This window comes from Pisolithus orientalis (assembly GCF_024613125.1).
Source record: "Pisolithus orientalis strain OTSU chromosome Unknown F5J12scaffold_192, whole genome shotgun sequence".
Classification (NCBI taxonomy): domain Eukaryota; kingdom Fungi; phylum Basidiomycota; class Agaricomycetes; order Boletales; family Pisolithaceae; genus Pisolithus; species Pisolithus orientalis.
In genome coordinates this window covers 23,075-38,445 of record NW_026260973.1, presented here as the reverse complement: position 1 = coordinate 38,445, position 15,371 = coordinate 23,075, and the positions used below count along the sequence as shown (strand labels likewise).

At 49.1% G+C, this 15,371-nt stretch overlaps 1 protein-coding gene across 1 annotated transcript; it reads left to right on the top strand.

The window, feature by feature from the left end:
- Positions 1-14,451: 14,451 nt before the first annotated feature.
- On the top strand, positions 14,452-15,134 carry F5J12DRAFT_875319 (uncharacterized protein). Its single transcript, XM_051747128.1, has 4 exons — positions 14,452-14,474; positions 14,518-14,610; positions 14,660-14,857; positions 14,906-15,134. The coding sequence occupies exons 2-3, from the start codon at positions 14,552-14,554 to the stop codon at positions 14,811-14,813; spliced, it is 213 nt and encodes a 70-aa protein (XP_051594073.1). The 5' UTR covers positions 14,452-14,474; positions 14,518-14,551; the 3' UTR covers positions 14,814-14,857; positions 14,906-15,134.
- Positions 15,135-15,371: the final 237 nt, after the last annotated feature.

The following is a 15,371-nucleotide window of genomic DNA, read 5'->3' as shown; positions in this document are numbered from 1 at the left end:
AAATTAGTCAAGCTAGAGAAATCCTCAACGAGGAACATGCCCCTTTCAGGTCACCATGAATTATTGGACCTTTCGGATGATTGTGCAGGTAATGAAGTCCTGCAGCAATGTCCCCAATCTGAATCATACGTCATCAGATGCCGGCAAAAAACGTGGCTTTTGACTTACGAGGGGGCGGGGATCGTTGTGCCGTTCTTGTACAAAGGCGCGAGCACTACCATTCTCCATCCACGTGGTTACTAGAGATATCGTGAGGTCAAATTCGGTAGTTATTCCGACTAGGCTGAGGACATTCGGATGCTTCAGCTTCGACCAGACATGTGCCTCTCGAAGTACTCGCTAGAGGGCGATTAGCCTAGAAATATTAGTCCTTCCATAAACATTACCTTCATAACTTTCATGTCAGCCTGCGTGGCGCCAACGACAGTTTTTATCGCCACAGTCGTTGTCCTTCCCTCCAAAGATATTGTTCCACAATACACTAAAGCATTACCCCCGCGAACACGTGGGGATTGGTCCCGGCTAATCTGTCCGTCAAGGTTGATGGCATACTTGCTGGCATGTTCAGCGAGTTTGTGGAGGAAATCACTTGTATCCATGATGTCACAGCAATCGCTGCTATCAAGTGGCGAGTGATGGCAGGCAAGGTATGCACCAGAGAAGATTCAAATGGCATTACATTCGAGTAACCTTTATACCCATGTCATACATGCAGCAGAAGATATCAACACACAAGTGGCATGCGTCATGAATGGCTCACAACGCTATCAGAATCATGGATATATGAATCTCAGGGTCTCCAGTTCGAAGCGCTAAATGGAAGTAACTTGCGGCTGTTACTTCTAGACGTGTGTACAATGCGCTTGCAATGCGGCCGGCGCTTACACTACATAAGCGCCGAGCCCACCGTGCTGCACACACGCACGATTCATTTATCAGACAATTATGGCACGCTTGTACAACAAGGGTGGGATCCCGCTCCGCACCACGAAACATCGTGATCCTTACGTAGATAAATGAACACTGTTTGGCCTTTTCCTCTTCGTGTACTCTATCTGACGATACAAGCTCCAGCGACTACTTGTATACTACATTCTGAGTCGCGCAGCGAGATATAATGGTTTCTTCACTTACTCCTTTGGGTCTCATTGACGCTCGCTGACCCTTTTCCAGGGTTGCTGTCAGGCCAATTCAGAGGGTAGTCCAAATTTCTTAAGCTGCCAGGAGTATAACTGCTAATTCGCTCTGTTCGTTAAGTCGATGGCATTATTGCGTGAGTATCGGGCGCACGAACTACAAAATTGTGAAGTGTTAAACCCCCACTCTTGTTGCAGGTTGATCGGGCCCCCAGGCTCGGGGAGGACCTCTGTAAGATCATAATGCATTCAACTCAAAGACGCCAGCTCTTGAACTAGTCGACAGTTCATGTGCAATGCCACCGGGGTGAATTACCAGGGAAATGGAAATAGTGTGAAGTGTCAAACATGCAAGGTCGAAGCTGGGCTCTACACCGATGATTGCGGTCACAAGATCCTCCTTATCGACACCCCAGGTATCGGCGCGCCCCTCGGACGGGGTGAAAAAGAGATATCTGAAGAAGATGTTTCTCAGGCAGTAAGGAAATGGTTGCAGGGAAACAGGCAAGCTGCTACTGTGGCGCTAATAGTCACCAGTGCAGTCGCTTAACTTTCCGGACAGATATGATGATCGTCTCGCTGGCATACTCTTCTTCCAGCAGTTGAAAGCCAAACGGCCAGAAACTCCCAGTATAAGCTGCTTTCGTGGGCTTTGTCAATCCGGTGTCTATTTCTATTCCTCGGTCGTCTTGGTCGGTACTATGGGGGACGATACAGATCTCAGGAGATTCGAGGAAGGGACGTGGAGAAATCTGATAAGCCAAGGAGTCAAGTCACTTCGCTATCAGAACACCTCTCAGTCGGCACGGGAAGCGATTAGCATGATAATCAAATGATAATATCATTAGCTCGTAATAGTAGTGCGTAGACGGGTCATGGCCAGAAATGATTTACACAGTGGAGGAAGAGCGTAGTCGTCGTGCAACCATCAACAGATTTCGCGCATGCGAAGTGCGTGACGCTCTGAGGTGGAAAAAAGTGAGCGTTGAGCAAGGGGCTCAGTTATCTATTAATGCTACTGGTACGAAGTTCAGTTCAATCTTGCGCTGCGGTGTCGATCAGTCTAAGACATTGACAGTAAGATACAATGCAAGCACTCACAGAGTGAGTCTTTTTACGACCGAAGAACAAGGCAATTCGCCTCCCAAACGGTATCTTCATTCTCTCCGTATCTTCTATTGCCTTCTGTATCTCGGCTTCCAACTTACCATATTCTGCTCGCAAATTTTCTGCTACTTTTGGATCCTTTTCCGCTAGCCCATTCGCAAGTTGCTTGAGTGTCTCCTTCTGCTCCAGAAGTACCCTCTGGAATCGAGAGTAGAGCGCCTTTCCTGCACTGGTCTCGTTCAACTTCTTCTCCGCGTCCACCATCTCTTCTTGGATCAGAAGGGCCTGACCCGCATTTGCTTCGTCCGACTTCCGCGTCGCATCTACCAAGGTGGCACAGGCGGGGACTAGTCCATTTACGATTTTCCAAGCTGAATCCTGTGTGTTGAGAAACTTTTCATGACGAGCTCCTAGAGTGATAAGAGGTTCCCAGAAGTTTCCCTCCAGTTGCGACACCCTCTTCTTCCACAATGCTGCATTCCCCGGTTTTTGATGATCCCACATGGTCGTCACCAACCGCACACGCTGTGCAGCCCCGTCTCCACACAACCGACCGAACAAGTCGAGGTTTTTACATACTGAGCCGGACATACGATTGTCGCTGATGCGATGCGTGTAGATAACCCCTGTAAGCTTTACGAGTCCCCGGTACCTATTTAAAAGCGTGAGCGAGTTGCGTGACATGCACGTGTTTGCAAGCTTGGCGCTTACTTCTTTTCTAACCAATCAGCGATAGTGAAAAGTATTTCACGGTCCGACCGGTAAGTGTCGTCAAACCCTGGCGTGTCCACGAATACATAGCGTTTGCCATCGGCGAGGGTCACCGTAAACTCCCGAATGCCTTGCGTACAAGACTTGAGTCCGTCCGCTCTGGACTCTTCCTTACTGCCTGTGAGTTTGTTGATGAACTATCAAGTGCTATGTCCAAATGGTCTGTGCGTGTTAGAGGGTTGACACTTACATTGCTTTTTCCCGATCCCGTGGGACCCATTACTCTGCAAAGGAATGGATGAAATCAATACCAAGTGACATCTACTACACCAACGTACGCAACAACGATGTCTTGAGTATTATCCTTGGTCTTTCGAACCATTCTGAGTGCTTGGAGAGGTGCTTCGCTGCGAGTAGGATGAAATCGGGCAATGCAGTACACTGATCGCATTTTATCCCCGTCCTACACATACCCGGTACCCATACACGTGTAGACATCGACCTCGAGTATTCCGCATGTTCCAAATCGAAAAGAATTAGTCCTCGGAATCATTCATTTGCGACTGCTGGCGTTATCGATTAAGGTATTTGAAAAACGGAAAGCGCCCAGCCACACTTCTGACACGGTTAGCGCTCTGGACGGGAAGCTTAGAAGGCTGTTCACGACCGATCATCGCCATTGTGTATGCAGAAGAAAGCTGCTGACGGCACTGTCTTAGTTATGGCAACATGAGTTGGCGTTCGCACCGATGCCGTCGGGAGCAGGGGCGGAACCGATACAGCCCTAGAGAAAAGTTTGGATGACAGACGTCAGCGAGGCAGGAAGCAGTGAAAGAACACCGCAATCGTGGCTTAAGTGTTTACATGAGGTGAATGGCTGCGCATTCATGAAGTGGTGAAAAGCACGTACAATATGAAGAGCTAACTGGTGGGCGAGATTCGGTAGGAGATGGTTTATGTATGAAGACATAAGCATGCTGCCACGTCTGATTGTAACAATAGTTAACTTTGATGCCACGAAGTGATTCGAGCAAGGGGAGGCGTCATGCGTAACCTCTCCTGATTAGTGGGCCTCTTGATGATTGGCGAAGCAGCCGCTGGATGGTTCTCTTCAAAAAAGGATCTGCCTCTTGAGTCATTCTCTGCAATATCATGACCGTACCTGGAAACAATCTCACTCTTTAAAACCCTCTTCCATCAACGTCGACACCCACCTTCTTGCAAAGACCAAGCCTGAGACTCTCGGGGCTCTACGCAGAGTGAGGTGCGGTGATAGTCTGGACGAGACATCGTTCGTACCTTTGCTTTGTCAGTCTCATATGGTGACGACGATCGTTTATAGGGCAAAGTAAAACGACTGATACGAATGTGTAGCAGGATCATGCACCGACTGGATTGGCGAACTCCAAGTAGAGACGGATGACCAGTGGTGGCATGTACATAGTTTGTTTTTTTTTCCGACTAGCGCTAACCGGCGAGAGCAAGCGCTCCTTCGACTTTGTACCTTGGGTAGAACATTTTGTATTCAATGGAACACTCGGCTACTAACTGTGTTGAAATAACAGGCGGGACTGTCCCTGGCGAGCTCTGACTCGGTGTTGTCGGAGTTGCTTCAACTGAATACTATTCACCAGGAGCCCCGTGTGCTTATTAGGCAAGACCCCGTCAGCCAGACCCTCAATTTCCGTGCGCCATGTCGCTGCAGCACTCAACGCCGCAGTCGCTGCCCGAGGACTACGCTATCGTGTCGCACTTCAACGAGGACGTTAGCCAGGCTAACCTTCCTCCCATCACCCACGAAGAAGCTGGGCCTTCCCATCCGCGAGCTATCCCAATCAGACGAACCTCAGGTCAGCGAACGATGTCCAACGTCTCCGAGCGTACCCCGCTCCTCCAGCAAAGCCCACCCATACCCTGCATCCACGAAGCTGTCGATGAGAACGGCTACACCGAAGCCGAGGCCGTTGACGCGTCGCCTTCATCCAAAATATTCCGCGAGGAACTAGGCATCCTCACTCGCTATTCACTTCCAGTCTTCGCGTGCGTGTGACCCCTTTCGTGTCCTCGTATCTACTCACCTTGTTGTCACAGCACACATCTCTTCGAGTACTCCTTCATCTTTGCATCCGTCGTCTCCATAGGGCATTTGTCCACTCTTGCCCTGGCTGCTGCCACTCTCGGCAGTATGACAGCCTCCGTTACAGGCTATAGCATCGTGCAGGGTCTCGCCTCCACTCTTGATACGCTCCTTCCCCCTGCGTGGACGTCGGACACGCCACACATGGTCGGTCTTTGGACCCAGAGAATGGGTAAGCCAAAAGTTCGGTTCCCTCTCCGGCACCATTGCGTTAACCCCCTCTTTATAGTTCTTATGACCTCATTTGCGCTCGTCGTGCGTATCAGTTACATCCACCATCATTCACATGAGATAACTGACCTCGATTCAAGCCCATACTTTTCATCTGGTTCAATGCTGAGCCGGTTCTTCTGCTGCTCAAGCAGGACCCCGAAGTAGCACACCTCGCTGGTGTTTACCTGAAACACGCATCGTGGGGCCTTCCTGCGTATACCTTTAATTGCATATCCAGGCAAATTACGTTCCCTGCAGGGTCATCTCAATAATAATCCTTTCCAGGCGGTATTTCCAGTCACAAGGGCTTTTTACCGTTCCGACAAGAATCATTGTCGTCGTTGCACCTATCAATGCTTTCCTGAATTGGTTCTTCGGTGTGCACCGGCCCGTCATCCGGTCAACACGTTGCTGATCAAACCCTCCAGTGTACCCGCTCGGATTGTCTTTCCCAGGCGCCCCGATTGCAACTGCTCTGTCCTTCAATCTTGTTTCGCTTGCATCTATCGTTTATGCCTATTTCTTGCTCCCGCGCACTGCCTGGTGCCCGATTGGACCTGGCATATGGCGCGGGTGGGGCGTACTCCTCCGATTGGGTATCGCAGGAGTCGGTAAGTCGTGGGTTTAAATTAATGGAACCCTGAATATTCATCCGTGACGTACACAGGCCAAACTGCATCCGAATGGTGGAGCTGGGAACTCACTGGATGTGAGTAATACTGATTTCCCATCATGTTTGTAGGCTGAGGACAGCGGCCGGATTCAAGTGGCTGCAAGTCTGTGAGTATTTTGCATTTGATATCGGGCTTCCTTGGGCTGCGCTTGACTACCTAGCTAAATTGGCGGTCCGTAATTCAGCCTAGGTCCCGTTCCGCTTGCAGCGCAGTCCGTGCTTCTCCTATCGGCTTCATGCACGTATCAGGCGCCTTTTGCATTGAGTGTTGCAACGTCGGTACGGTGAGTCGTTTACATGCTCTTGTGTTTTGATTGATATCCTGAATGATGCATCTTCATGGTGAATGACAGGATCGGCAACCTACTTGGTCAGGGTAAATCGCGTCGGGCTGGCCTTGTCGCGAACACTTCGTTGTTTTTGGCTGTTGTCATGGCTGGTGTTTGGAGGTGCGTCTCATCCGAACCCTCTTGTGCGTATATGTTGATGCATGATCTTTCTTGGTATTGGTTTCAACTTGCGCTGTCCTTGGTTGTGTGTGGCAATCCTGCCTCGTTCATTTATATTTTGTTTGCGCACCTAGCACTCTCTTCCTTGTGTTCCGTAATAAGTGGGGGTACCTCTTCAACGATGACCCTGATGTTGTCCACCTCGTATCTTCCATTCTCCCGATCGCTGGGCTCTTCCAGGTGTTTGACGGCACGAGCGCCATCGCCGGTGGAATCTTTAGGGCAAGGGGTATGCAAGTAAGTCAATTTGGATGCTGCTAATGTATGGTCCCTTGATAAATTTGGTATCTCTTTCAGATGATGGGTGCGTTGTTAAACTTGAGGTGGGTCATTCGTCCTTGTACGAGGTCAAGAAGCTGATGGGTCCTCTGCCAATGTTGATCTTCCTTCTTCACACCGTTGTCCCGTAATGTCACGCACGTTCGTTGCGCAGTGCATATTACGTCCTTGGTATCCCGCTGGGTCTCCTACTCGCTTTCCACTTCGGATACGGCTTGTCTGGGCTTTGGTACGGGCTGACCGCTGCGCTGGTGTATGGTTCTGGAGTTGGAGTGTGGCTCGGTGTCTTCAGGGCAGATTGGGACTCTGAGGTTGACAAGGCCAGGGGAAGGGTTGGAGTGAAAGGGAGTGGTGAGGAGGTTCACTAGGATGGTGTGGTGGGGAAGGAAGACGGAGTTGGTTGGGAAGTGCTGACAGAGATATAGTTGCTACGAGAGGGAGAGAGACCCAAAAAAAGACAATTTTTGCGAACACCAACGACGAGGACACTCGAGACTCGAGCACGCAAATGACGGTCGCGACACGAGAAGTTCCAACGCAACGACGGACTTTTATAACATATGCCACATTTATCCCATTTATTATCACGAATATGGCCAAGCCTAAATGTTAAACAGGATATGGCACGGTGAGAAACGACTCGCTTCGGAGCCGATAGATGCTGGACAATGCGGTCATCTAATCCCTTACATCTGCTTAGCTCACTATGTAAGCTAGACGGAGTATTGCAAGGCCCACTGCTGGCAGATACACATGTTATGCCGCGCACATATATCCTTCCGTCGTCTGGACACTGGACATCCTAGTTGACTTGCGCACTCCGTGCCTGCGTTGTGACGACGGTTGGGGTAGACTCCAGCTTCTTCGTGTCCATCCCTCGGTGGTGAAGGTGCTGAGCAAAACCGGATTGAAGCATCTCCGACTTTTATTAAGTATGGCATTGAGCAAGAAGGCGGAAAACGAGGACTGACCCAAGCAGTTCCCCGGTCGGCTCTCACTTTCGCTTTCCCATGGACTCCAAAGCTTCGATATGAAATTAATTAACCCCATACCTGACACCCTTGGCCCTTGAACCCGTTCGACAAGATCGGGAATGCATATTCACCGTGGGGTGGTTCCATCACGACGGCCAGGTACAAGTGTGACAGAAGGTGGAGCACATAGGCACCTACCATCCATCAAGCTCACAATCGGCCATTCGCTGGAGCTCGCCGTTATCTATCCTCTGGCTCCAGACTAGACTCGATCAGGTCAGTGAAGGGTTGACACGAGCGCCCAACAGACGCGCTATCCAAACCGAGTGTATACGTGGCAGCAACAAAGCGCACAGTCCGAATTGAAAAAGCTGTACGTTTGAGTTGGTAGAAATCCAGTCGTGGTTTCTTTGACCTGCTGGGCAATCTAGTCAGTTTGAGTTTGAGTGGCAGCCTCAGTGTTGCTGTACTTGTCGTACATATATTCATTCGTGAACGTTCCTGGTGACGCCCGGGTCATGGCGCGGAAATCGAATTTGTACATATCGTTGTGCCGTGTGTAGGGTGCGAGGCCTATGTAGGGTGGGAGTGTTAGCTCGTCCCGTAGTAGTTGAGTGAAAGCCCAGCAATGTGGGTAGTGTTTTGCTCGGTCCGGCCTCGAGCCCGAGACCGGGCCGGGTTAGTGACCGATTTGTAATCACTCGCGACCGCCAGGGGCCTGGCATCCCAGCCGCTATCCAAGGACCCGTCAATTGGATGTCTGTGCTACGCGTCACACCTGTCCGGGACATGTCGTACGTACATCGCGACGCCAATGGCTGCTCAAGCCAAGTGCTACAACACATCCCTCGACTCCCACCACTTGTTCGACAACGACGCCCAGCTGCTACACCATGAAATCAAGTGATTTCCCCTGCGGAGTGGCTCCCAGTACGAGGAACTATGGTATTAGCCTTGACGGAAAGATATTACGTGACTCTACGCCACTGGCCTGTGGGACTCATTCCTTGGTGTATCGTGGAACGTTGTGTCCAGACGGAAGAGTCGCGGCGGTAAAGATTGTTTCCCGTTCTGATGAGATAGTTATTAAAGTACATGGTGACTTTCGATGAACATTGTTTCCTTCGTATTGATCGTCATCTAGGAGATACTTCTGGAGGCACATATCGCGTCGAAGATGCGGCACCCAAACGTTCTTCCACTATTTGGAATAACGACTGCTTTCGGCCTCACCGTATCCCTGATGACTGGATGGATGGAAGGAGGTGACGCTCATCAGTACGTACAGCAACGAGACAGGGACCCCCGTCCTCTTGTAGGTTGACAGGCGCGGTTTTTCCGCACATGTATTTGATGATGTGCGATTCAGATCGGGGACATTGCTCTGGGACTTCATTACCTACATACCTATTCGGATGGTCCCATAATTCACGGTAACTTGAATGGGGTAGGTACCTCTCTCGAGGATTGGGTACGTTTGGCTGATTGCCTCTGCAATAGCACAATGTACTGGTTTCCGCCATTGGTCACGCTACTCTCACAGACTTTGGATACTGCATGTTTTCCAATCCGTCATTTGCCATGACCACAGAATCTCCTTTTGGTGGTACATTACAATGGAAAGCTCCAGAGTTGGTCGATACGGAGTCTGCGGAGAACTGCCGTGCTACGGAGGAGAGTGACGTTTGGGCTTTTGGGATGACAACACTGGTATGTCAAGGAGCCTTTTCGTCGTAACCAACTTTACCTTTTTTTCTACAGGAGCTCTTTACCGCGAAAGTTCCCCACCGCAATCTGGCAGAGAGGCCCACTATTGTGTCTCGGATTCTCTGCAAGCCGCCCGACAGGCCATCTAACAAGGATACCTGTGCTCGTATGACGGATGAATGGTGGGAATTAATCTCGCGGTGCGTGCGGATGGAGCCATCCTCGCGCATCGAAATGCTGGATGCTATCGAGAAGATCAAGCAGGTACGCGGACGCGCTTTTAACAACAAATATAAAACTAATAGTACGAGTTCTCTAGCTCAAGTTTCCACTTAGTACGTGTGGTGCTCCTCGGACCAATGTCACCATTTACTGACTTTCACAAGGGCCAACCCAATATGATGATTCCAAATTCAACCAGTCAAACTCCAATGCATTCTCAGACGTGCCTCACCGACTCGCTCAACGGGCCAGCAGATATGTCTTCGACCTTGACGACTGGATAGAACGAGAACCGTCACCGTGCTGTCATGGAGGAGGTACTCTAATATACCGAGGAAAATTGCTATCAGATGGAAGGACTGTGGCAATAAAAACACCCCGAGGCATCGGGATGGACGATGAACGTACTATCAAGGTAATGGCCCTAATATTATGTACTTCTCCCATAGTGATCGTCACCCAGCAAATCCTCAAGGAAGCACACACCTGGTCGAAGCTGGACCATCCGAATGTTCTCAGCGTCCTTGGAATAACCACCAAATTCGACTCCACTGTATCAATAGTGACTCTGTGGATGGAGGGAGGCAATGCCAGCGCTTATGTACAAAAACAAAAAAACGATCCCCGTCCTCTTGTAAGTTGAAATGTGCAACTTTCTCCGCATATTGATTGGGGGGCAGTTCAGATTAAAGATATTGCTCTCGGACTCCGCTACCTACATAGTCATCCGGAAGGTCCGATAATTCACGCTGACTTGAAAGGGGTAGGTCTCGTTCACAAACTTGTCGACTTGTGTAATATTTGTGAAACAGGAAAATGTGTTGGTCGCCTCAGATGGTCGGGCTGTCCTTACCGACTTTGGACTTTCCATCCTTCCCAATTCCTCATTCAGCATACCTATGACGTCTGCATGTGGAGGATCACTACGATGGATGGCCCCGGAGGTGGTTAATAGACTGGTCTCCGAAGACCCCAAGCCCACTGTGGAAGGCGAGATATGGGCTTTTGGAATGACCACGTTGGTCCGTGAGGACTTCTTCCTTTTCTCATCATAGTCGTCAAAGTCGTATTTTTGCAGGAACTCTTCACCCGGAAACATCCCTACTGGACCCTGACCAATCGCGACTCCATTCAATCGCGGGTTATCATGGGGCCACCTGAACGACCATCCAGGGAGGACACTTGTTATCGTATGACAAATGAATGGTGGGACCTATGTTCGCGTTGCTTGCGGATGGACCCGTCTTCGCGCTTCGGAGCGGGGGATATTGTAAAAGAAACTAGGGAGGTCAGTACAGTGGTTTTAAATCACGCAAAGTTGAAGTCGATGATATCACCCTGCCAGCTTCCGCCAAGTGCGTGTGCGGTATTTTTTTTAATTGAGGCCGAAACTAAAATAGAAGCTCTGGTTTTACTGAATCAGGGAATGACATTGTTATTGTGTACGTGGATTGCGTGCAAGCTTTTCACTTTTGACTTCATATGTCCACAGAATAATGGGACCTACCGAATCGGGGAAAAGTAACGTAGGTCAAGGAATTCTCACACCGGATTCTTTGACAACGTGCTTCGTAGTTTATCAACAAACTTATGGGCTATCAAACGAAGCCTGATGCAGGGAAACCCGTTCCTCGTACGCAATTCATTCGGGAGTTTGTACTGGACTTCTGTCGTGACAAACGCTACGTGTTTGTGGAAGCACCAGGGTTCGATGACACTCGGCACTCGGACCAAGAGGTTCTTCGGACGATTGCTGACTGGCTACGAGATAGGTAAGCCTTGCTTCTTCTGCACTACGCCCCTTACTTACACACATACGTACGAAACAGATATTTGAAACATTTACAGATAACAGGGGTCATCTACACACACTGTATAACCGACAATCACTCGTCTGACTCAGTACAGGAGAACCTCACTGAGTTCTATCGGTTATGCGGGGAGAAGGCCGCACAACACGTGCGATTGCTGACTACAAGGTGGGATGAAGTAAATGACGCAGAAGGAATACCGCGTTTGGTCTCGCAGCTGGATGGGAACTTCTGGAAGCCTCCCACTCCTGCGGATGCCCGTCACGAACGATTCTTCAATACGCAGAGGTCAGCTTTGGATATCGTAAACGGACTGGTGGGGGAAGACGCTCGTCTGATCCCGGAAGAGGTGGTGGACGCAGAGAAGCAGTTAAACGAGATCAGCACTGCGAAGGCTCACCTTCGGTTGAAGATACCACTTTGCGAATGGATTGCCTGGCTTTTTTGTCCGATGGAACGCCTGCGAGCCTTTCTGACTTATATAACCAAGTAATGTGGCTGTCGCGAGTTGTGAGTAAGGCTGTGACTGTTTTGCCCGTCTGGTATAGTAGAGCGTGCTCAGTGGACCTTGTTTGCTGGAGCTCGAGTACTTTCGCTGTGTAGGCCGCAATTCAGTTCTGCAACAATGAGAGGCTCATGACTCGAAACCCGATACCTCGCTAGGCGTACCAATGAGCTACCATGCATTAGGGGAGCCCAACGCAAATGGCAGCCAGCTGTTTACAAGTACACCATAGGGCACACACATAAAACCTCATGTTGAATCATTTTTGAGATCGGAAATTGTAGGAAAGAGACCTGACATCAATAAGGTGACAGATGTCGGCTGTCCACATGGTACTGAGATTGGTGGTGAACCCAGATGATAGGCGAGCTGCAGGAGAAATACAGACGTCAATGTTTTTGGACTCGAAGGGGTGCTGTGACGTCAACAAGTAGGGCGGGAGGTAACTTCTTGGGCGGGCGACGGAGATTTTATAACCTGCAGGTGGATAACCATCACTGAAACATTTACAGAACGCATCATTGATGGGGAACGTACCGACTGGTAGGTCCTGACTCCATCAACTCAATACAAAGCTTGTGGCTGCAACGGTCCCTGCATATAAGTCGTCCATCTGCATCTGCGAGGGAAACCAACGGCCGTCTGTCTATTCGATAATCGTGCTGTGCCGAATGAGATAAGATAGTCTCCGTACATGTGGAGTAATGAAGTCCTTGGGCCACTCGTTACAGTGATACGTGATCTACTCCAAAACCCCAATCCTTACCAGAACGTGCCGGCAATCCCAGAAATCGGCGTCGTTATTTAAGATCGTTGTGCAGTGTGATCGTCAGAATGCACAAACCTGCAGGTTCTTCTGACCTGTCGAAGTTCGATCTCTGGTGGACTCGCCCCGCACGCCGCGCGTGGCACTAACAGAAAGGTGAGCACCTCCTTGATCAACAAACGGGTTAATTAAATAGTAACGGTCCATGTGTCGTGCAGGTATAGAGAAAGAACACTGAAGCTCAGTTAACTATTTGGCAGTTCTCACTGTGGGATGTAAATGCACTGAATATCAGTGCCAGTGGTACTGATTTGAGCAAAATCAGTACCACTGGCACTGATCTAGTGAGCACTTCTTTTCAGTGTTGTCTTCGCAGGACTGATTTTCAGTGTGCATTTTTTGGAGCACTAAATTTCAGTTGCTGGCACTGATTCCCGGTACCACATATTTTGCAACACTGAAAACCAGTGCCCTGAGTTTGTTGGCACTGATTTTCAGTACCACATTTTTTTAGGCACTGACTTTCAGTACTTGAAGTTTACTGGCACTGATATTTAGTACATGACATTGTCACCTTGTTTACTCACACCAAGTTGTCAAACCAATAAAGTGAGATTGCATGCAGATGCAGTATTACATTACTTTGGAAGTATCAAGTGTATAAATGACAGACAAATGCATGAAATCACAGTGGCACTGCAGCGCAAACAGTGTATTTGAGCCACCCAGATGTAGGGTCGCCATGGAGCATGTCATATTCAACTGGTAGAGGCTGAGTATGCACTTCAAAGGTGCACTTGTGGCACATGGACACTCATATCTTCGGGTGATAACCACTTGGTGGATGAGGGTCCAGCTTTGATCGTGCCCATGGATGGATGGCACCACATTTCAGGCACCCCATGGATAGAGATGTGCCCCATGGGTGCCAATGGCTGTGGTACCATGAATACCTGTATATGGCAAGGAGAGGGGTGGCAGTGAGTGGGGCAGGGCTAAGTAACCATGGTGCCCTTGGCAATCCTAGGCCTGAAAGATGAAAGAGCATCACATCAGTGTGCATCTGAAGTTTGAGTGAGATGTTGAGTAGGTCATGGATAATGTTCTCCAGAGCATGTCCTTCAATCAAGACTTTGATGCTGAACGACATGATGAAAATTTTGATGACTGCATTGAGGAAATCCTTGGCAGTGAATGCGACCATATACTCTGGCTGGAGTCTTGGCAACAGTTAGTAAGGTTCTTTATAGATCAATCATTAATAACTGACTGCATGATAGATTGCTTCAATGCCGCTAATGATTGTTCAAAGGAAACCATGGGGCCACAAGTCAACATAAACAGTGTAGAACTGTAGACCATGTTTTGCAGGGGAGAAGTGAACAGGCATTTCATGAACTGAAACAGATGAGAGAGAGCAACCTCCTCATGTCAGTCACGTACCTCGCCAACCTCCATTGCAACATCCTCACCACTCTTGCCCTTCCCTGCAAACAGGTCACTGCAGGTGACTTCGCTATGAACAGTAACAAATATGATCTTGCGCTTGAAGGCGTACGCGCCCAACTTTTCACCCAGTTTTTTGATCCTCGTACTCCACTGACTAAACTTTTGATCTGTACCAAAATCGAAGATTATTTTTTGATACAGAAGGGAGTTGCTTGTGTGATATTCCTTGATGGTTGTGTTGAGGAGCGATGGCAATGAACCTTGAATTTCCACTCCTGTGCAGATGAGCTCAAGAATAAGGGTGGACTTGGCACACACTTGAGACTTAGATGCCCTTTCACAAATCCCTGAGATGATGACTGGCTTATCCAACATGGGAATTCTCTTCCTGAGTACTGTGCATGTGAATGGCTTGGACTCATGTCAGCTCTATTCAGATTGTGAACGATGAATAACTCACAAAGTACGGATGTAGCTCTTTGCACTTCGCACCACCCTCTTTGAGTTCGTGGCAACCAGGACACTGGAAGTCTATGTCCTCGGCATGGGCCTTGTCTGTGAGCCACTGCGCTAATCCTAAGCAGGGGTTGCACATGACACGAGGGCAGGAATAGCACTCGAATAAGTATTTAGCTCCATTGTGGCAAAGGTAGCAATACTACTTATTGTGTTAGTGGTGATAGGAGGATGGACCTATAGTACATACCCGGTTACACCACTCCTCAGCCAGAGGGGACTGTCCCCAAGAGGATGGAACAGATGTCAATGAACTCAGTGTTGAAGCCTTTGAGGTGGACTGCATGGATGCATGTCAGATGGGGGTAGTGCAAGCAGTGCGAATGATTTGCACTTGTGGCACAATACCAGATGTGGTTTTCTTTGCGTTCTGCCTTGTTCTGGCCATGGATAGTTCCTTAATGAAATGTTGATGTGTGATGTGCTAACTTGCAACAAGAAAATTGTTGTTGATGTGAAAACAGGTCCACACAACGTAACTGACCACAGTATGTCATGCATGTTCAAATCTCAGCAGCTTCTAATACTAACTCTGCAGGATCGTTGAAACTGCTGGCCAACATCTGTTGCCCATTTCACTGAACCTTACTTGTGATACCATTGGCCAACATCTGTTGCCCATATCATGGAGTAAGTGTTCACGATTTCTCAGCTCA

Bases quoted from the DNA above. Each gene is read 5' to 3' on its own strand.
- F5J12DRAFT_875319 (XM_051747128.1), top strand. From the start codon at position 14,552: ATGATGACTGGCTTATCCAACATGGGAATTCTCTTCCTGAGTACTGTG. The intron at 14,611-14,659 runs CTTGGACTCATG...TGAATAACTCAC, and splicing joins AGTACTGTGCATGTGAATGG to AAAGTACGGATGTAGCTCTT.